Source organism: Indicator indicator, chromosome Z (assembly GCF_027791375.1).
Source record: "Indicator indicator isolate 239-I01 chromosome Z, UM_Iind_1.1, whole genome shotgun sequence".
Classification (NCBI taxonomy): Eukaryota; Metazoa; Chordata; class Aves; order Piciformes; family Indicatoridae; genus Indicator; species Indicator indicator.
The window spans coordinates 11,572,915-11,594,590 of record NC_072053.1 but is presented as its reverse complement, the minus strand read 5'-3'; the positions used below and the strand labels follow the sequence as shown (position 1 = coordinate 11,594,590).

At 44.7% G+C, this 21,676-nt stretch overlaps 1 protein-coding gene across 1 annotated transcript; it reads right to left on the bottom strand.

Moving 5' to 3' along the window:
- Positions 1-4,446: 4,446 nt before the first annotated feature.
- On the bottom strand, positions 4,447-8,988 carry IER3IP1 (immediate early response 3 interacting protein 1). The gene is made up of 3 exons (XM_054397346.1): positions 8,878-8,988; positions 6,161-6,262; positions 4,447-5,354 (listed from the first exon to the last, which is right to left on the bottom strand). The coding sequence occupies exons 1-3, from the start codon at positions 8,966-8,968 to the stop codon at positions 5,299-5,301; spliced, it is 249 nt and encodes an 82-aa protein (XP_054253321.1). The 5' UTR covers positions 8,969-8,988; the 3' UTR covers positions 4,447-5,298.
- Between the last annotated feature and the right edge of the window lie 12,688 nt (positions 8,989-21,676).

The window sequence follows — 21,676 nt, the reverse complement described above, 5'->3', positions numbered from 1 at the left end:
TTTGTCAGTCTAAAGAACTGACAGGCCCTATCAGAAGGCAACAAGACGTCCCCAGTCTACGAAAAGAGGCTTTGTCCCTTTGTAGTAGAGTTTGTAACGGCGTACATTAGAGTCGCAGAGGGGCTGCTCTCCACAGCAGAGATGCCTCACTACGTTCATGCAAGCCTCCCCCAGCTCCTGCTCCATTTTGCCCCCTGACCTCACCACTAGACCACCACACTGGGCCTCTGCAGTACCACCAGTGAAGGCCAGGCCCTTCCCTCAGATAACATCACAAGCTCGACAGAGAAGCTGGAACCCCTGAAACCACTGGAGAGCAACAGGACAAGGCAGTTGAGTGGCCCAGCCTCAAGGCTGAGGGAAGTAGGGCTGCAGCTACCCATCCAGCCCCACAAAGAGCCCACATGGCCTCCCCTGTGGACCGGTCATAACCCCGTGAGGAGCCGGGCCTGGAAGTCGCTCCCTCCAAAGCCCCGCGGCCGATCCCCTGCCCCCCAAACAGAACAAGTGTCTTCCTCTCCCCTCGCCATGCTGGTAAGGGCATAAGGACACAACTACCCTTCCCCGTCAAGGAGGTGGCACCGCCTTTTCCCGCCGGTTTACAACGAGCAGGTGGGCTGGTCCATCCCGTGCCAGGGGAGCCACCGAGCGGCGCGGTCCGCTTTCCCGTGATGCGGGTGGTTCCGCACTCCCGTTCGCGCCCGAAGAATGCGGGCGAGCTCATTCGGACGAGAAGGGAGAGCGGCACGCCTTCGCCCAGACTAACCTGGCTCCAGCAGTAACACTACAGCCCCTGCGGCCTGCCCGCCACCGTCCCGCCCCACGGGGCCCTGATGGTGACGGGCCTGTCCGACTGAGCGCCGGAGTCCGCCTGCTGCCGGGATGGCAGCCATAGCCATGGAACCCCGGCGACGCTCAGCCCTCAAACACCGCTGTCTCCGGCTGGTCTTCGGCAGCCGGCGTCAGGCAGAGCGGCGGGCAGCCCGCAGGGGCCTCAGTGGCGCCGAGGGCGGGGGTCCGCGCAGCGTCTGGATGGGGAGGGGTAGGCGGCTGCAGTGCTTTGTGGCCGGCCCCGCGGTCTGCAGCTGCGCGCTCAGGAGCGGGAAAGATCCGAGAAGAGCCACGGACGGCCCCGATGGGTCTGGGGCATGCGACTCTCGTGCGTATCCCCGCACCCCGCGAATATTGTTCATGGTCATTTAGAAGATAAACTTCCTACTGCTGCTTATTGGAAAGAGAATTTTAAGGACAATTCATCTGGGACAGGAGAAGCCCCAGTCTCTCGAGACCGCGCTTTAGGTGCAATGGCAGTATAGTGTGCCATGGTCGTCTGCAAGAGATGGTGCATACAGAGACCGTGGGCAGATGCAGTTGCGTTGTAAACTGTTGCAGCTAGGATTACACAAGACGTGAGGGCACTTCAATGAATTACAGATGGTATGCTTTTGTAGTTCTACATTGTGACAATACACCAAAAATCCAAGGTCTATAGGGTTATATACATAATGTACATTCATATGTCAACCTAAGCCGTGTAGTGTTTCAGCTTGTCAAGCATCCTCTTTCTGAGCACTTCCCTCATGCTGAGGCTAGAAGGTGACAACAGTTAAAGAATGAAAGGTGGAGCTTTTAGAGAGCAAACTTTACACTCTGAGCAACCTGATCTACTTAGATGTCTCTGCTCAAGGCAGGGAGGGGTTGGATTAGATGACCTTTAAAGGTTCCTTCCAACCCGACCTACTCCATGACTATGATAAGTGAATCATGCCCTGGGACCTATCACTGCAAACAGAGCAATAAATCCACAGGTTTTGCAAACAGCACAGCCCAGGCTGTGCTCACAGAGCCAGCATAACAAATGCACACATTTGATGCAATAGGTCAATGTGCTGGAGGGATGGGATACCATCCAGAGGGACCTGGACAAGCTTGAGAAATGAGCCCCTGCAAACCCCATGAAGTTCAGCATGGCCAAGTGCAAGGTCCTGCACCTGGGTCTGGGCAACCCCAGAAATACAGTCTGAGAAAGAGATGGATTAACAGCAGCCCTGTGGAGAAGGACTTGGAAGTATTGGTTAACAGCAGCTCAACATGATCCATCAATATGTGCTTTCAAAGTGCACTGAGGACAGGCTGAGAGAGTTGGGGTTGTTCAGCCTGAGCAAGAGAAATGTTTGGTAGACATTATAGTGGCCTTTCAGTACCTAAACAGAGCCTAAAGGAACGCTGGAGAGGAACTTTTTACAAGGGCATATAGTGATAGAAAAAAGGGCAATGGTTTTAAACTGAAAGAGGGTAGTTTTAGATTAGATGAAGAAGCAACTCTTTCCTATGAGGGTGGTGAGGCACTGGCACAGGTTGCCCAGAGAGGCTGTGGATGCCACATCCCTGGAAGTGTTCAAAGCCAGGTTGAATGGGTATTTGAGCAACCTAGTGAAAAGTGTCACTGGCCATAGCTGGGAGGGTGGAACGAGATGGTCTTTAAGGTCCCTTCCAGCCCAAACCGTTTTGTGATTGAGATATCAAAAATAATTAAAGATGATTTGATATTAATTTATTCATGTACAAACCCATTGCCTTCTTACTTTTCCTTTCACCTGCCCCCATGCCCTTCAAAACAAAACCTTTAGCAGTACCATTATGCAGAACTGATCTTTTATTCTTGTATTTTCACTGAAGACTCTCTGCAGCTTCATTTTCCCTACACAACCACCTACAACTGGTACTGCCATACTGCAATCTACTGCTGTGAAAGCATCTTCTATTTGCACCCTTACTAGAACAAATTATTCTATGCTGGAAAGTCTTAGCCCTCATGCTGATCTGTAAAATATTATGGTCATTGTCATTGTCTTAAGGCATTTGTCCATGGAGTTTGTGCCCAGGTAAGCATGGCAGGGAATGGAACTAGATGATCTCCAAAGTCCCATCCAATCCAAACTGGTTTGTGATTCTGTGGTTTCTATGCCAGGTTGTGAGTACTAACGGTCTTCACAGTTTGAAACAACTACTGAAGCACAGAGGACTTCGTGCATGGAGCTCTCTCACGCGTGGAAACCTTCTTCCATAGTCCCTGTTACTGAAGAACCTGAACTTCTGCCAGGTTTAAAGTGCTTTGCCTTATTTGAGCTTTAGCTGCTGTCCCACTCTGAATCACTATTCTCCATCTGCCAGGTAAAACGTGTCCCAGTTTTGCTCAAATGCAGGATTCCTGCTGCACAGAATCACTGCTACTTTTTACTGCACATGCCAAACTGATTTTGAAACAATCTGTCCATGTGCCACAAGCCATGCTTTGAATCTTCTGCCTTTCTGAAAGGACAAAATGAGGGAAATCACTTCTCACCTGTTTTTAAAGCTGTTGCTTGTAATCTTCAGTACTGGCTTTTATTTTAGTAAGAACTAGTGTTGTAACAGTCAATAGATATGAAACGAGATGATGGGCAAGCTGTGCTTTAAATCATTCAGTACTCCAACCCAATGCATCAGTAATAGAAACATCTACCACTGCTGTTTTACAAAAGGCCTGCATACCATCCATGTTTTATCTGTTCCACACATATCCTGTCCAGTTTCCACAGAAGACAGATATATGAAAATAACTGATCCAGACTGTGCCCTCATCACCTCTGAATTACACTAAGATTGTTACAAAGAAATACTTTATTATAGCTCTACCTACTTTAGAATTTAAAGGCTAGCACAATCCTTTTCTGCCTCTGGCCAACATTACCATGGCTCATTAGGTTTGCTACATTAACCAAAATACAGCTTCACTTGCAAGTGCCACAAGGATGAGAAAAAAGTATTTGATGTAAGAACAGTAACTCTCTTATCTGGAACAGGATGAAACTGACTTCTGGGATGCTCCCATTGTACACAGATACAGAGTGAGTTATGAAAAGAGTTTGCTTAACTTAGAAATTCAGAATTTATTTACACGTTTTCACTAAAAAATAAAAAAAACAAAACCAACATAAAACTCTCTTCAAGGATACACTCAACTCTGCCACACACTGCAGCTGAAGATTCTTAATTCACTTACACATTTTACAGATCTGTTTTTGTATACAACAGGGAGTTCGTTAGTCATCAAGGCATCAGAAGAAAAGATAATAAACCAAGCTGTTTTAAAATAACTAAACTGCCAGGTTTCCTTTAGCCTCTCCTCCTTAAAAACAAGCTGAGACACTTTAGCAGAGGAACGCATGTAAGATTTCTAACTTTTTTAAAGAATGAGAATGAGCCTTCTTCAATTCAGACTTGTTATATAACACTGGGCCTAACCCAGCAGTCTTAATTGAGACATGACCCGTACCGAAGCAATTAGCAGTGTTCTCTGCAACAGAACTGCAAGATCATACCCATAGTTTCAAAGTTGTTCATTTAATGTAGGAAGATGCAGGACAGAGGAAAAAGCAGCAGTAACAGAAGAGGCTGCAAAAGTGTTGTTTTCACGAAGAATGGCGCTTGGAAAGGGCACTCTATTCCCTTCCCACTTTTCCAAAGAAGCTCAGAACACAAATGGTTCCCAACTTCCAAAGCACTAATCACCAAGCAGAAGTTTAATGCACATTTTAAAAAGAGTAGTAATCCTTGACAGAGCAGTAACAATCCCTACCATCACCTGCCAGCCTAAATTAGCACTGAGTTGCTCAGCTTTAGGTACAGCTTTATTTTTTATTTTTAATTTTAGTTTGCATAGGAATTGCACTTATTTTCAACTTACTCTACCACTAGCATGAAACATTAGTTGATTTGAAAAGGTGCTGAAACACCAAGAGAAAAATCGTGGTTTCAATCAAACTGAATCAGGACCTTACCCAGCTAATTTTATGTCCCTTGATACCACAACTCCAGTAACTTAGAACATTGTTTTCAGAGCCTAATTCATATTCTCCAAAACAGTAACATGGTAGTAACCGAAACAAAAATCACCATTGTTTATTTTAATTTAAAAATAAATTGGGAAGTTTACTGAAGGAAATTCATCCCTGAGTAACAAGATGTTTAAAAACTGCATCCTGCCAACAATCATTGCAATACATGACAATGCACACTCTTAACAATCAGGTGGCAGCAGAACTGGTCACAGTCCAATACATTTGCAGCATTGTTGCATTGATCCCATTATCTTGGTTTAATGAAACTGCAAGTGAACATTAGGAAATAGGGTAAATGGAAATAGTCTCTTTATTACTTTAAGTGTCAGACTGACAGCTGGATCCCCAAAAACTCAGAGCAGTGGTGGTTAGCAACTTGTTTCTTTGGATGTCCAAATGATTTTCACAGGTACTTTCAGCCAAACAACAGGAGGAGAACAATTGTAACGGAGTTCACTGCTATTAATGGCACTGCAGAGAAAGACAAAGAACAATTGTGAAACTTTTCCACATCAAAGTGGAGGTAAATTATTATCATCTTGGGACACTACCTATTAAGGAGTAAAATCAATCAAAACTTTAGAAATACACTTAATTTTCTTATGTGAAAATCAGGATTAGCATAGGAGCCAGGATCAAAGCCTAGGATACTAAAAATTAGCAGAAAGCAACAGCATAAATATTTTTCTACATCTCAAAATGTTTTAATTTTAATCCAAATGACCTTTTCAAGAGACTAAACCATCTCAAAGTTAGTTTCTACCCTCATCTTTGCTGTAATTCAGAAAAAATATCTGGTTTTATTCTGTGGTGGGCAAGATAGGCCCTTCCTATTGCTATCATCACCTATGAAAGGAGTATTTGATGTGCTTTATAGTGAAGAAAACTATCAGTAACTTAGAAACTGAAGTCTTACTTTTTTCCCCTATCCTTGGTTGCACATAAGCCTGTCTTACCTTTAAGAATCCCAGAAATCTATTTGCCTCACAAGGCACTTATTTAATTTAGCCAAGGTGAAGCTAACTGTACACTGAGTAATTGCCAAGCTTTTCTCCAGCTCCCAAACTCTGAGGAAAGACAAGATGCAGCAGTGGCACCCCAAGTCAAGAGTCAGAGAATGTTTTACATTTTATCAAAATTAGGGCACCTCAGCTTGGATCTACATCCTCCTACATAGAGTCCACACATGAAGGAAGAACAGATTGCAAATGACAAAAATAGCAGCTGAAACAAAATTTTACAGGTAACAACGTTTAAACAAATGATCATCACCTTACCTCTCATAACAGTTCGTACAGATCGAATAAGGTTCGTTATCTGTGCTTTAATTCCTGGTTCCTCTCCAAATCCTCCAATCCCTTGGTCGCTTCCCCAGCCAACTGGGTCACACGAAATAAGACAGATATGTTAGAAAAAGAACCCCAAACCATGAAACAAATGTTATCAGTACTATTAATGACTGATGTATCTTGAACATTAGGGCCATAAAAATGATCAGGGTGCTGAAGCACCTCTCCTATGAGGACAGGCTGAGAGTTGGGGTTGTTCAGCCTGGAGAAGGCTCCAGGAACACCTTATTGTGGCCTTTCAGTACTTAATGGGGGCCTATAAGAAAGATGGGGACAGACATCTTAGCACGGCCTGTTGGTACAGGACAAGGAGTAATGGTTTTAAATTACAAGAGGGGAGATTCAGATGGCTAAGCATAGTGAAACACTAGTCCAGGTTACCCAGAGAGGTGGTAGATGCCACACCCCTGGCAACTTTTCAGGTCAGGGTGGCCAGGGCTCTGAGCAACCTGATGTGGTGGAAAATGTACCTGCTCACTGCTGGTGAGTAGGACTAGATAACCTTTAGAGGTGCCTTCTAACCCTAACCAATCTATGGTTATAATAACATGGTTTATTCTAACACTGAAAGACAAATTACAACCCAATTAGCTTTATTCCATGAGATTTTAACACAACATATCAAAAACCTTGGTGGGGCTGCATCTGGAATATTGTGTCCAGTTCTGGGCCCCTCAGTTCAAGAAGGACAGGGAGCTGCTTCAAAGAGTCCCGCACAGAACCACAAAGATGATTAAAGAAGTGGAAAATCTCCCTTATGAGGAAGGGCTGAAGGAGATGGGTCTCTTTAGCTTAGAGGAGAATGAAGAGAGACCTCATTAATGTTTATAAATATGTGAAGGATAACATATATATGGGACAGAGCCAGGCTCTTCTCAGTGATATCCAATGATAGAACAAGGGGCAATGAGTGCAAGCTGGAGCACAGAAGGTTCTACATGAATATAAAGAAAAACTTTTTCCACTGTGAGGGTGACAGAGCACTGGAACAGGCTACCCAGAGAGGTTGTGGAGCCTCCTTCTCTGGAGATATTCAAAACCCGCCTGGTCACATTGCTGTATGACCTCCTCTAGGTGATCCTGCTGTGGCAGGGGATTGGACTACATGATCTTTCAAGGTCCTTTCCAACCCCTAGCATTCTGTGACTCTGTGTGCAATGAACACATCAGTGATGACAGATCAATGTTTGTGTAAAGGAAATCCTCACCTTTTAAGTACCACTACCCCTTGCATGCCAGAGAAACAAATGGGTTTATTTGGGCTTCAAAAAAGCTGAAATAAAATCAAACCACAACCTGTCCTTTACTAGAAAATAAAGCATGAAGTAACTGGGTATGAAGTGATGCTTCAGCACTGAGAAACAAGCTGCATAGCAGGAAGCAGTATAAACTCCATGTCAGAATGATGATTTTTGTAACTGCTGTAAAGAAATCCACAACTTGGGAACTTTTCAGAGGGCAAAAGAAGTACTGAAGGTATACAGAGTCCTTCAAGGGAGAAACTCTTCCCTACCCACTGTGGAGAGACAAAGCATGTCCAGGAACCAGGGAATTCCCAGGACCAGGGAATTTTGAGTCCTGAAATGTTAGGGGCCGAGTGAAACAGAGAAGGGAGTGGCTGTCACCATCCAAAGCTGCACTGCACAATCCATGAGTTTCTTTTCTCCAGAGACAATTTTTGAGTGATACTTTCTCCTCTTGTCTCACACTGCTGGCACCAGACTGGGGGCAGCAGGCAAGTCCTCTCTCTCACGAGCCACTGCTTTTACTCAGATAAGCCAGTAGATTGCTTGACCACTCATCCTGACCACCCCCATATCTCCTTTTCCTCAAGCTGCTCATCAGGAAAGCAAACCCCCTAACCCTAGGTCCCCACTGGTAAACAGAACAAAGGAATAACTATCTGCACTCCTGCCAAAAATCCTAGCTCAGCCTGACTTGGAGAAGCAAGGATTCTTCATATCAGAAAACCGGGAAACCTTGGATCACAGGCAGTTTTTTTTTCTGGGGCTCTACAGATTTTTGTGCCCGTGGGTTTTCTGTTTTGTAAGGTCAAGGATAGTCAGCCTCGGAGATCTATGGTACTGTAATCTCTCCTCAGTAGCAGAAAGACAGGCGTGAATGTACAAAACCGGAGAATGAATAGCCCAACAGAAAAAGGCATGACGAGATGAAAGAAAACGCCTTACGCTGCCATAATATACTAATATGAAACGGGTGGTGGAATAGTACAAACGCACTGAAAAGAGCCCAGAAATGTATGGGGGAAAGAGACCAGAGCGACATGAACCACACTGGCAGAAAAATCCATCCTCAAGCCTAGAACCCCCCAGAGCAATTTCTTGCACGCTGACATTCAATGCTGGCTGCGGAGGGGCCGCGGCACCGGACCCCCGAAGGCCGGCGAGCCGGGAAAGGCCTTCACCGCACCACACAGGACGGCTTTCCCGCGCCCGCGGGGCCCGCCGCAACTGCCCTGGTCTCCCCAAAAGCCGAGCGGCTGCGGCCGCCCACCCCAGCCCGGCTGCGGGCCGCGGTGTGTGTGCGTGGCGGCGGTGACGTGCCGCGGCGGCCAGGCCTGGGCCTGGCCTAGACGCCCGTCTCGGTCCGCTCCCCGCAGCCCGGCCCGTGACTGAGCAGCTCACCGTGCCGGAGGAAGCGCTCTTCGTGCAGCACAGCGATGGCGTTGACGATGAGGAGCGCGGCCTGCAGCAGCGAGTACAACGTGAACGCCATAGTCCCGCCACCGCCGTGCGCCGCCGGGGCGGGGACCGGCGGCCAAGTGGGACGTGGCGGGGCGGGGCGGGGCTCAGGCGGGACCTCTAGGCGGCGGGGACTGGGGGCGGTGTCTTTCTGCAGGCGGGGCGGGGCCGGGCGGGGCCACTCTGCAGGCGTGGCCAAGCGCTCGGTCATACTTCACCCCGTATGGTCGCGGTGCTGTGGTTGTTTCCGTAGGCGAGAGTCTGTCAATAAATTTAATGTTTCATCTTGCATACAGTGCGAGCTGGCAGGGAAATATCATCCAAGTGCAAGCCAAGTCCGGGCCCTGCGCTTTGGTCACAAACAACTCCAAGCAACAGTACAGGCTTGAGGTAGAGTGGCTGGAAGAAAGCTCGGTGAAAAAGGATCTGGGGGTGCTGGTAGACGGTCGGATGAGCATGAGCCAGTAGCCTGCCCAGGTGGCCAAGAAGGCCAGCGGCACCCTGGTCTGTATCAAGACCAGTGTGTCCAGCAGGAGAAGTGATTGTACCCCTGTGCTCAGCCCTGGTAAAGCAACAGCTTCAGTACTGTGTTCAGTTCCAGGCACCACAGTACAAGAAAGACACTGAAGTCCTGGATGATATCCAGCGAAGAGCAGCAAGGCTGGTGAGGGGTTTGAAAGGCAAGTTGTACGAGAAGAGGCTGAGGGGACTGGGTTTGTTTATTCTGGAGAAGAGAAGACTAAGGGGAGATCTCACTGCTCTCTGCAACTGCCTGAAAGGAGGTTGTAGTGAGGCCAGTAGCTAGGATGAGATAAAATGGGATTTAAGTTGTGCCACAGGAAGTTTAGATTGCATATTAATAAAAAAGAAGTGGTGAAGCGTTGGAACAGGCTGCCCAGAGAGGTTGTGGAGTCACCATCCCTGGAAGCATTGAAGAAGTGAGTAGATGTGGTGCTTCAGGATATAGTTTATTGGTCATGGCAGTTGGGTTACAGTTAGACTTGATGATTTTAAAGGTCTTTTCCAAGCTTAGTGATTCTATGATTCTATGGACCCTGTGTGAGGCAGCCCTCACAGACATCACATATTAATTACTTAATGTAATAGAATTAGACAAAACCATAAAGCACTTTATATGCAAAAATACAGAGATTCAGAGAATGATAGGGTTTGGAAGGTACATCTGGATCATCTAGGTCCAACTGCCCTGCTAAAAGAGGGTCACTCAGAGTGGGCTGCACAGGAACACATCCAGGCAGGTTTGGAATGTCTGCAGAGAAGGAGACTTCACAAACTCTGGGCAGCCTGTTCCAGTGCTCTGTCACCCTCACATGAAAGATAAGGAGAGTTATATTTAATTTTAAGGGCAATATCTGTTGTTTTTATCCCTTGTATTTTTTCAATGTATGTTGTTTTATGTTGTTGTTCTAGCAGGAAAGCAGCTCAGATCCCAACTGTTGTTTATCCAAAATGTAATCATATAATCATAGAATTGTTTAGGTTGGAAAACACCCTTTTAGAACATTGAGTTCAACCATAAGAGTAGCAATGACTGCAGAAGTCAAGATTCATAACAGAATCCAAATGAAAACAATTATATTTTATATTGGATTGATCAGGACATTCTGCAGTCAAATAACAAAAATAATAATAACTGGAGCTCAGGGATACTGTATAGTTATTGATGCATAAATATACTTTTTTTTTCATCTTGCATCTTCCAGTCCGATTGGCTGAAGGGGGTGATTTGCATAATCACTCTGATTTTATTTCTCAGTAATCATACAATATGCAGCCCTGTAACTCCGGATGGTTGATAGCTTTTATTACTCTATCAGGGTACAACGATTTGCATAATCACTGTGCTTTGATGGTTATTAGACTAATTTGCTACAATAGAAATGATAACTTTGTGCTTAATGTGGTGGACTGGAGAGACCCCATCTCAATTGTTTGCTCTGCCACAGATTTTTGATATGATCTGGGCAAATTATTCATTTTATCAATATGTATGTATGTCCATGCTTTAGCTCTGGGATAAGATCCACTCACCAGCAAGCACAAGATGGCGAGGTACTTCAGCAATTAGTTGTTGGGACCATATGATCGCTTGATGCTCAGACACCAAGCAAATTACCCAGGAAGAAAGCCACACCTCACCTGCTTCTTATTTTCAGCTTTTCTTTCAGTCAGTGATGTAGTACTATACATCTAAATAATCATTACTATTGAGTTGTGTTAAGTTTCGTCACGTTGAACTGGAAGCAAGAGAGAGCACCACACCATCAGGGCCATAGCATATATTGTTATTAACTTGCCCCCAAAACTGCTACTGTTAAATAACGGAGAGAGAACAGAGAACAGCTCTTTGTCACAGCTTTGTCATCTGCTCAAAAAATATCAGTCTCAGTTCAGGGAAGCAAATGATCAGAGGGCTGCAGCACCTCTCCTACGAAGACAGGCTGAGCACATTGGAATTGTTCAGCCTGGAGCAGCTGAAAAAAAGCTGAAAAAGTGGCTGAAAAAGCTCTGAGGAGACCTTGAAGTAGCCTTCCAGTACCTGAAGGGGCACTACAAGAAAGCTGGGAGGCCTTACTGCAGGGCCATGGATTAGAAGACTTCTAGGAGTCCCTTCCAACCCAGTGTGTTCTATGATTCTGTGCTTTTGTGATTCTGTAAGTAGAATATCTATTGCATTTCCAGTGAGACTGAAGTTATTTAAACATATGCTGAAGTGTTTTGCCCCATGACAGTTAAAAATGTTTCCAAATGTTGACCCTGATCCTGCAAATGCTTATGTGTATGATTAACTTCATGTGTGTCAGCAGTTAGTGGCACTATTCAGGTGTACTGGCCTGTGTGAATGCACATTTGTGAGCTCAGGAGTTCCATCATAACTTCTTTCTCATCTAGATTTTTTTAATTTGGCACATCTACAAATCTCCTAAAAAACATCAGTTTAATTTTTTTTTTAATCGTGCCATTTCTAGTTACCCCAGGGCCTCCAATGTTTGCGAAAAGGTTTTTTTAATCATTCAAACCATCTTTTTCCGTGTGTCTATAAATAATTAAAAATGCTGATCGTGATTTTTACCAAACTCCATGTGCATAGAGAAAGTCAATATCAAGCTGAAAATATTTCGTCCCAAAGGTCATTACTATTTTTCAAGAAGTTGTGAGTGCTGGCATATAATGGTCTCACTGCCTTTTATTCTCAGATATAACTTAAGGCACTATGGCAGTAATTCTATAATTAAATACAGATAAATATGAGGGGTCACTAACAGGCATGTCTAATAACCACCATCATCAAGTAGCATTTCCTGGGCTACCTCCTTACGGTATCCAACCTATAAATAAATACTGACCTCAGTGAAGAGCTAATGTTTAGAATTATGGCACGAAAAAAAAGAGGCTTTAAAAATAAGTATACAAGTTATGGCTTAGTATTTTTATCCATAATTAAGATGTATATCTAAAGAGCATCTGCTGTCAAGCTTACATAAACTTGACATGATTTTCCCTTTTGTAAAATCCATCATGGCAACTTAACAACCACATGAGTTGTACCTCTGAACTATCATGCTACGTGGTTGAAGGGAAAACCAGACAAAGTTGCATTAGAAGGAAAGCATGTTCTTATCTTCATTATGGTGTTATGTTTCATTGCAGTAAATTCCTGTGGTGTCATCTGCAGAGTGCAGTCAGTCAATCACCATAAAGAAGAGTTTGAAACCACCTTACAGATGTCAAAGGATTAAACTTCAGGCTAGTGAAGTATTGTGAAGACCTTGGCATTTTTTATTCTTTGTTTATTGTTCAATATTGTCTGTCATAGCTTGTTGGGCCTAAGTATCTTCTGCAGTTAATGAGACTAAGCTTGTTGCATGCATTATGTGAATTCATTCCTGGTGAGCATATACTAGGTCAAAGAAAGACTTCTCATAACTTCAATCCCTACATCCTTCACCTCACCTACCACTATATTCTGAGTTTATTTTCTGAACTAGTTTTGACAGTTGGTTCTTTAGTTGACAATTGGTTCTTTAGGTATTTGCTGGTGAGCCTTGTGTGTGTGTGTGTATATACACTATACATAGTACTTCAGTGCTTCAGTGCTGTTTAATATCTTCATCAGTGACATGGACAGTGGGATCAAGTGCACCTTTGGCAAGTTTGCAGACAACAGCCAGCTGAGCTATGCAGTTGACACACCAGGACAGGATGCCATCCAGAAAGACCTGAATAAACTAGAGAAGTGGGCCCAGGTAAACATCATGAGGTTCAACAAGGGCAAGCGCAGAGTCCTGCACCTGGGCTTGGGCCAGTATCAAGACAGGCTGGGGGATGAAGGGATTGAGATCATCCCTGCAGAGAATGACTTGGGGGTACTTATGCATGAAACATTCAGCGTGAGCCACCAATGTACACTCCATGCCATATCCTGGGCTACATCAAAAGCAGCATGGCCAGCAGGTCAAGGGAGGTGATTCTGCCTCACTTTTCCGCTCTGATGAGACCTCACCCAAAGTGCTGCATGCAGGTCTGGAGTGCTCAGCATGGGAAAGACCCATTGGTTCTGTTGGAGCAGGTACTGAGTGTTATAGTTATGATTACGGAAAAATTAACAAGGCGAATACGATATTAATAAAAATATTAAATTTTTGTAATTAATATGGAAATTTGTCAAAGCCTCACTTATAGGTTCGGTGTACGGCTGAAATATATATTTACAATGGGAATGTACACTATTCAGGCAACTTAACAATTGAAACAATTTTAAGAAAACTGGAAAAATAACTCAGAAAGGGAATCCCCAGTGCAATATGGCGCTCGACCACTGGGGGAGGCTCGACACGAACCGTTAAACAGAGGAGGCAATAAACTAATTACTCGCAAGTGGAGGGGTTCTGCTGCAGTGTGTCAGGCGGTGAGGCTTTTGAGACGCTCTCATGCGCCTGGCACGGCAAGAGGCTGGTGCTGCTTGCCGGCAGGGATGCCACGCTGTCTCGATGGCTGGGCTGGCCTCGGCACGACAGCGTGCAGCTCTTGAAGCTTCTTCCCAGGATCCGCAGGCTGTCGTGGGGTTTCAGGCTCTTAGATGAGTAGCCTGTGTCTCTTGACGTCTTCACAACGAGATCTGGGTTTGCAAAGCGGGTGCTTATACCAGAAGAGACTTACCGCTGCAAGGGGACGGTTCTCGGGGTCTTGGCTCACCCAGGATTTGTCCCTCTGCCCACTGCAGGCAGTGTTGACACGTCTGTCTGCACCTGGGCCTTTATAATGCATTACTGCGACAGGCACTTGCATCTTTCTGGGTAAACTGAGGCACGGCACAGATTCTAAGTTGCAAGGTAAAGCAGGGCTTGGCTTGTCAGGCTTGCAGATTAAAGCTTGTGGCTTCTCTCCCAGATCTTAGATGAGGCAAATCAAGGCAAGGCGAACACAGTTTGGCCTGTATTTATCACTTGCCTGAGATTCAATTAAAAGGTACGACCATAAAAGATAAAGATCTAAGGCCTAGTCTAGGAGAGGCATGGCCAGTGCATGTGCTCTTTTACCATGAAGGGAGAATATATCCCTTTTTTTACCAGACTTTCTGGTGCCTGGGTTCTTTTGTCCTTTTTCTGCATTTCCCTGGCATCCTGAGGGAGGGAGGGGGAGAGGAGGATCATGTCTGGACATACCAGGACTTGTTCTGGGTTTGTGTTGAGCCCATTTGGCCCTACCACCACACAGAGGAAGCCACAAAAATGACCAAAGGTCCGAAACACTACTCCTGTGACAACAGGCTGAGAGAGATGGGGAGTGCTCAGCCTGGAGAAGGCTCCAGGGAGACCTTACTGTGACCTTTCAGCACTTAAAGGGGCCTATAAGAAAGATGAGGACAATCTTTTTAGCAAAGCGTGTTGAGACAGGACAAGGGGTGATGGTTTTAAGCTAAAAGAGGGGAGATACAGACTACATATAAAGAAGAATTTTTTTACACTGAGGGTGGCAAAACTCCAGCACAGATTGCCCAGAGAGGTGGTAGATGCCCCATCCCTGGCAACATTCCAGGTCAGGTTGGACAGGGCTCTGAGCAACCTGATCTAGTTGATTTCTGCTTACTGAAGAGGTGTTGGGCTAGATGATCTTTAAATGTCCCTTGCAATCCAAACCGTTCCATGATTCTAAGATTTTGTACATTTGAGGGAATGTGCATCTGGTTCTTAGCCTTCCTTAGCTATGTGCAAGGAAGAGCTTTGGTTTATCTTTATTGATTCTAAATGTGCTGCCCAGTATCATCTCTGCCCTTGCTCATTTGAATAGCCATCCCCTTCACAAACACAGCCTGCCACCTTTCCTAAGACTTTTACTTTGAGAGGACATTAATGGCTTCATACAGAAAAGGACTGTCTGGAGACTGAAGAAAAAAGGAAAAACAAATATAAAATTCTGAATGTACACCTAAATTTATTAATGCCATTTCCTAAGTTAATCATACTTGGTTCCATAACCATAGCAGCCTTTAAATGTGGTTTGTTGCCTAGTGCACACACACACACACACACACACTGCTGTTCATCTTGGTATTAGGAATAACACAGTGCTACTTTACACTACATTATATTGTATCCTGACTATTGTCATCCTCACCTCAGTCACCTCAGTGTTGTGCTCATGCAGAAAAACACCAGTCCAGAACCAAAGCCTGTGATGCTCAGTACCGTATAGATAATTTTTCAGAGACAGCAGGCATAGGGTTTTTGCAGTCCATGTCTCAGGTGGAAGACTGTGGATATCAAAAGCAGACCAATATAGGGAGCAAGGCAGCAGGAAAACAAATAGACTTTGTCAGAGAATTGGAAGTCTCTGCTTAGCCCTGCCTTACCACTGACAGACTGTCAGGATTGGCAGGCATTGAGGTAGCAGCAGGTCTTAAGGAGAGATTTAGAGGAGGAAAAGAAAACAGCTCCATGAATTTTGACAAGGGGGGATTTGGTATCTGTGCAATGAGCAGCATGAAGAAAAAGCAGGGGTATTAAGAAGAGCAAAGAGAAGGGGTGTCTGACGCTACTGATATGGGCAATGGATAGGCAGAAGCAGCAAACTAAATACAGGTATTATACAAGAGGGAGATCAAAGTGGCACAGACTATTACAAACAAGGAGTAGGTCTTTGTCACCATGGATGTGCAAACGTGTTCCCATCAGACCACGGAAAATGGTGTCAGTAGCAATATTTTGAACAAAAATGTGGTTAACATCAAAGGATCCTGCTGTGACTGAGCCTCCAGCAGGGACAGCTGACATGTTCCCTCAGTTTCAGAATCAGGTCTGGTTTCCAGCTCTGCTAATAGAAAAGTTACACAAACTGCCTTTTTTGGGGACAGATACAGAGATGTTGTAATGGTGACTGAAATCTGACCATTTTTGCAGCACAGCACATGGGTTTTCACTCAGGTCTATGAAATGTCTAATGACTGTGGATCTGTGCAGGAGAGCCTCATCTTTCTGTGCTTAAGTTTCTGTTTTGATAAACATTACATATGGGAATTCACACAAGTGTGTTGGTGTCACAGTGTGTTCTGCTGGGGATGAACTCTACATCAACAGCTTCCCCAGTAAGTGATTAGCTTCATTTAAACCTGCAGAGGAGGAAATTCATAGGCTGTAGCCTTCCTGTACATACACTTGTTTTACCTTAGGTCTCCTGTTTGAAGTTAGCTAAAGCCACCAGCTAAAGGACAGTCACTGATGCCAACATCACTTCCAACTTTTTGGTAACTATGTGTGATGTGTAAAGACAAAGGAGGAACGGACCATGCCAGACTCCTTTTTGGAAGAATACCCATTGTCCAAAGGGCTTTTTTCCTGCTTCCTTCAACTTTCCAGCTATTTCTATGGAAAGCATGGTGGAGGTAGGCCAAAAAAGTTGTTAAGATAAATGGAAAATTATATACTTCAGAATCAATCACAGAATCAACCAACCATTGGTCAGCTTCCACTCATCTGGGACCTCACCAGTGAGCCAGGACTGTTGAAAAGTGATGGAGAGTGTCTTGGCAAGCTCGTGTTCCAGCTCTCTCAGTACCCTAGGATGGATCCCATCTGGTCCCATAGACTTGTGGGAATCCAAGTGGCTCAGCAGGTCTCTTAACTTCTTCCTCCTGGATTACAGGGGTACTATACTGCTCCTTGACTCCATCTGCCAGCTCAGGAGGCCAGTTGTCCAGAAGACAACCTATCCTACTATTGAAAATTGAGGCAAAGAAGGCATTAAGTACCTCTGCCTTTTCCTTGTCTTTTGTTACTTTTGCTACTTGCCATGGATTAAGTTGAACATTTGCAGCTGTTTATTCAATACCATGCTGACAGCAGGTTTAACCTATCACAATACTCCACAGATCCTGGCAAGTTAGCAAAGGGCATGAAGCTGGACTAGGCTGGCCAGATCCAGGGAGCACAGCTGTCTCTCTCCATGTCAGATTGCAGACTAATCTGTCCCCTGTAATTGTCATCTGAATGGGGGGAACAGCCAAGCTGGCTCTTTAGCAAGCTGTTGTCACGGCAGAGGGCAGCAGTACTGGGAAAGCTGCAGCACACAGTTTAAAGATTAATAAGTGGTTTTTCCCTTCAGGCTGTAAAAGTGGGCAGATAAAAGATAAATTACAAACCTGGTGACTTAACAGATTGCATTCTGTCCAATAACACAGCACAGCCACGGAGTTGCACCACGCAGTAAAAAGTCATGTGCAGAAGGTTAGGTCTCAGCATAACGCAGGATTCACACGTGAGTCACAGGGACAGGGAAATCTTTGTAAGAGTTACCAGAAATCTGCCCCTGCATTTTTTTTCCTGATGACTCATCCCACAGAAAGAGATCATACATCTCTAAGGTATATTTTAACAAAATACATCACAGATACACATATCTATATTTTTATTCCACTTCCATGAAAAATTCCATTTTCCTACGTTTTCTAATACTGGTGAGGTTTGAGTTCACAGTCCAAAGCTATGGTGAAAATAAAGTACATCACATCTGTACATAAGGTCACCAGCATATATCCCCAAGTCCTTCATCCACTTTTCTCTCCAGAAGAAAGCTGCAAGTGGAAGAAACTGTGGCCATCACTGCTCTGAATCTGGGGGTGTTATCGAGACAGCAAAGGAGAAGAGGGGTAACTCGAAAATGGAAATTGTCTCTTCAGAGATGGCAAACTCTGTGGATACAGTTTGCTTGTCAGAAATGTAACTTACACACACCGGGCCATTCAAATCCGCCGTTGAAATCTTATCAGAGCCAGGGTTCATCACTGTAATAGTTTCCACCACCACAGGTCTACTGAGATCTTTGGAGGAGTAACTTGATGTGCAGCACCTGGCACAACAGAAATTGAGCAAAAGAAATCACTACGTTGAATAACTATGAAGAGCTCTTTGTATTTTGAACCCAACCCAATTAATAACACCATGTATCTAATGGCAGTACAGAACTGACAGCTTGGATAGAGCTTATTTAATTATGGAAGTGAACTGTTCCTCTCTTCCTAATCTTTTGCCCTTTAGCATAAAACGCATCTTATGACCCCATCATCCTCCTCCATTTGGCCAGATGCATTCAGTTGAAGTTGAATAGAATTTTTGTTTGATGTAATTTCTCAAAACATATTATCTACTTTCTCATCATAGAGATAAACATCTCAAGGAATGTGCATTTTTTGTGATTTCAGGTTGTTTTTGAAGAAAATTAAAATGTTTGTAGTAGTGAGAAATCGGGGATTGTGTCTCTTAATTTTCCTCAGTAAAGTACAATGCATGTAAATAGGCGTTTCAATAAAGTCTAGGAAGAAGGAGAAAAGTTGGGTCCAGATATAGAACAAACCCAAATGTTATTGCTCTAAAGTGCAATGAAGCTGGTGAAGGATCTAGAGCACAAGCCTTCTGAGGAGCAGCTGAGGGAACTAAGGGGACTTTTAGTCCGGAGAAAAGGAGGCTGAGGAGAGACCTTATCCCTCTCTGCAATTCCCTGAAAGGACGTTGTAGTATCACAGTATATCAGAGGTTGGAAGGGACCTCAAGAGATCATCAGGTCCAACTGCCCCTGGGTTGGATAGTCTGCACAGGAACACATCCAGCTGGGTTTTGAAAGTCTCCAGAGAAGGAGACTCCACAACCCCCCTCGGGAACCTCTTCCAGTGCTCTGTTACCCTCACTGTAAAGAAGTTTCTCCTCATGTTGAGCTGAAATCTTCTCTGTTCAAGTTTGAACCCCTTGTTCCTTGTCTTATCACTGTGAACCACCAAAAAGAGCCTGGCCCCCTCCACTTGACACCCACTCCTCACATATTTATAGACATTGATCAGATCCCCTCTCAGTCTTCTCTTCTCCAGACTAAACAGCCCCAGGGATCTCAGTCTCTCTTCATAGGGGAGATGCTCAAGTCCCTTCATCATCCTCATGGCTCTCTGTTGGATTCTCTCCAGCAGGTCTCTGCCTCTCTTGAACAGGGGAGCCCAAAACCGGACACAGTATTCCAGCAGTGGTCTCAGCAGGGCAGAATAGAGAGGTAGAAGAACTTCCCTAGACCTGCTGGACACCTTTCTTGATGCATCCCAGGGTCCCATTGGCTCTCTTGGCCACAAGAGTGCATTGTTGTTCCATGGAGAACTTGCTGTCCACCAGCATTCCAAGGTCTTTCTCTGTGGAGCTGCTTTCCAGCGGGGCAGCCCCTAACCTGTCCTGGTGCCTGTTGTTATTTCTCCCCAGCTGTAGGACCTTGCACTTGTCCTTATTAAACTTCAGGAGCTTTGCCTGCACCCAGCTCTCCAGCCTGTCCAGGTCACGTTGGATGGCTGCACAGCCTGTCAGCTGTCAGCCAACCCCCCCAGTTTTGTATCATCAGTGATCTTGCTGAGGATACTCTCAATGCCCTCATCCAGGTCGTTGATAAAGATATTGAACAAAACTGGACCCAGTACTGATCCCTGGGGGATCTTTAAGGTCTTTTCCAACCTAAATGTTTTTGTGATTCGACGAGTCTAAACTAGTATTGCCCAAGCACCCGCCCTAGCAATTCTCCATACACTGTTAATGAAACCTGCTATGGGCTGGTGGTTAAAGAGCCTGAATAAAGCAAGACCCTGAGAAGCACATAGTCCTTCCTATGGAGTCCCTGATCACACTCTGCTCCTACAGGAATTCATTGCTGCACGATTCCTTTGCAATCCTGTCCTACTGCCCTAACACTTACCTCCGGAGAACATTTACTGCTACACTGATGGCAACCAACAGTAATAGGCTTCCACTGAGAGACACCATGGTAATCTCATAAACAGATGATGTTGAATCTTGAGGAGAATATGGAAATCACAAGTGAGTTTTGTGAGCAAAAGGCTTTAAGAAATGCAACTTTTTGTGAAATGACCAGATTTTTACAGGCTGCAAACACTGATGGTCCCTTCAGCTGCAAACCAGGAATGGAAGAGGTTGACCAGCTACTACAGTCTTTGAAGGGCATTCCTGGGAGCTACTTTTTCTGCAAAACTCTCACAGATGAGTTAATAACTCATGGGTCTTTACCAAAGTACAAAGCAACATAGCTTTGCAGAGCTGAGACTGAAGCCTACCCTATGGATCTCAAGGTGGAGATGTCTGACCTTCATTTAGCCCACAAAGTTTTTCTACATACTATCCACCTATTCACAGTAAAGCCTTAGCAGAATCCTACTGCCTCTCTAACCAACATTTTCCATCTACTTCCACCCTTTTTGATCTACTTCCAACCTTTTTGAACTTGTATTTAATTACATACATAAAGGTGCGAAATTTGGACTATGTCCCCTACCTACCCCTGCCTCCAAGTCTCCCACTTGGAGACAGCTTTTTTTTTGTTTCCAGTATTCTTCCCTCTCCAAAGCCCCAGTAGAAACAGGCCTAATACAACTTACTTGGTTCGTTGCTTCTGAACTCATTCTACACTCTGTGCTATCTAAGCTTACATAGTTGTCACCACACAAAGAAACACTGCAAAACTTATTTAAAATTATAATGAAAACAAACAAGAAAGTAAAACACCTTCTTCCTTGGAAACCACTGTGTTGTGGAAACCTTTGTCACCAGCCCAGACCATCCTGAAACAGAAAGCCAACAAACATTCAGATTACAGTTTAATGTTTAAACTCAGCACATGTATTTTAGATCTATTTATGATGTCTGAGCATTTCATCACCTCTAACATGAACTGTCTTCACAGCTTCCTTGTGAGATAGGTTCTGCTATCACTGTATTGCAGACTGGAAATCCAAGCAAGATGGACTAAGGGACCAATTCAAAAGGCAGAATTTAATCTGATGTCAAAACCCTGAACGTTTTTCTCAAGGTAGTAAGCTTCCCTAGGTACATTGAGTTTCACTTTGTGTTTGTCTGTGGCATCTGATTTTGTCATGGACAAGCACATTGACATCTAGCACACACTTTTATCCAATCCCACCTAATCTGCCCCAGGACACAGAGGGAGATGTGAGCAGAAAAGGTAACTGAGCCCAAGTACTCAAGCTGAGGTTATATATTTTCTTTTACTTCCTCCAGCAATCACAGAATCAACCAGGTTGGAAAAGACCATAGAGATCATCAAGTCCAACCTATTACCTAATATCTAACACCTCCTGACAACTAAACCATGGCTCCAAGTGCCACATCCAATCTTTTCTTGAACACCTCCAAGGATGGTGACTCCACCACCTCCCTGGGCAGCC

Bases quoted from the DNA above. Each gene is read 5' to 3' on its own strand.
- IER3IP1 (XM_054397346.1), bottom strand. From the start codon at position 8,968: ATGGCGTTCACGTTGTACTCGCTGCTGCAGGCCGCGCTCCTCATCGTC. The intron at 6,263-8,877 runs GTGAGCTGCTCA...CGTGTGACCCAG, and splicing joins AGAGCGCTTCCTCCGGCACG to TTGGCTGGGGAAGCGACCAA. The intron at 5,355-6,160 runs GTAAGGTGATGA...CTTTCTCTGCAG, and splicing joins TGTACGAACTGTTATGAGAG to TGCCATTAATAGCAGTGAAC.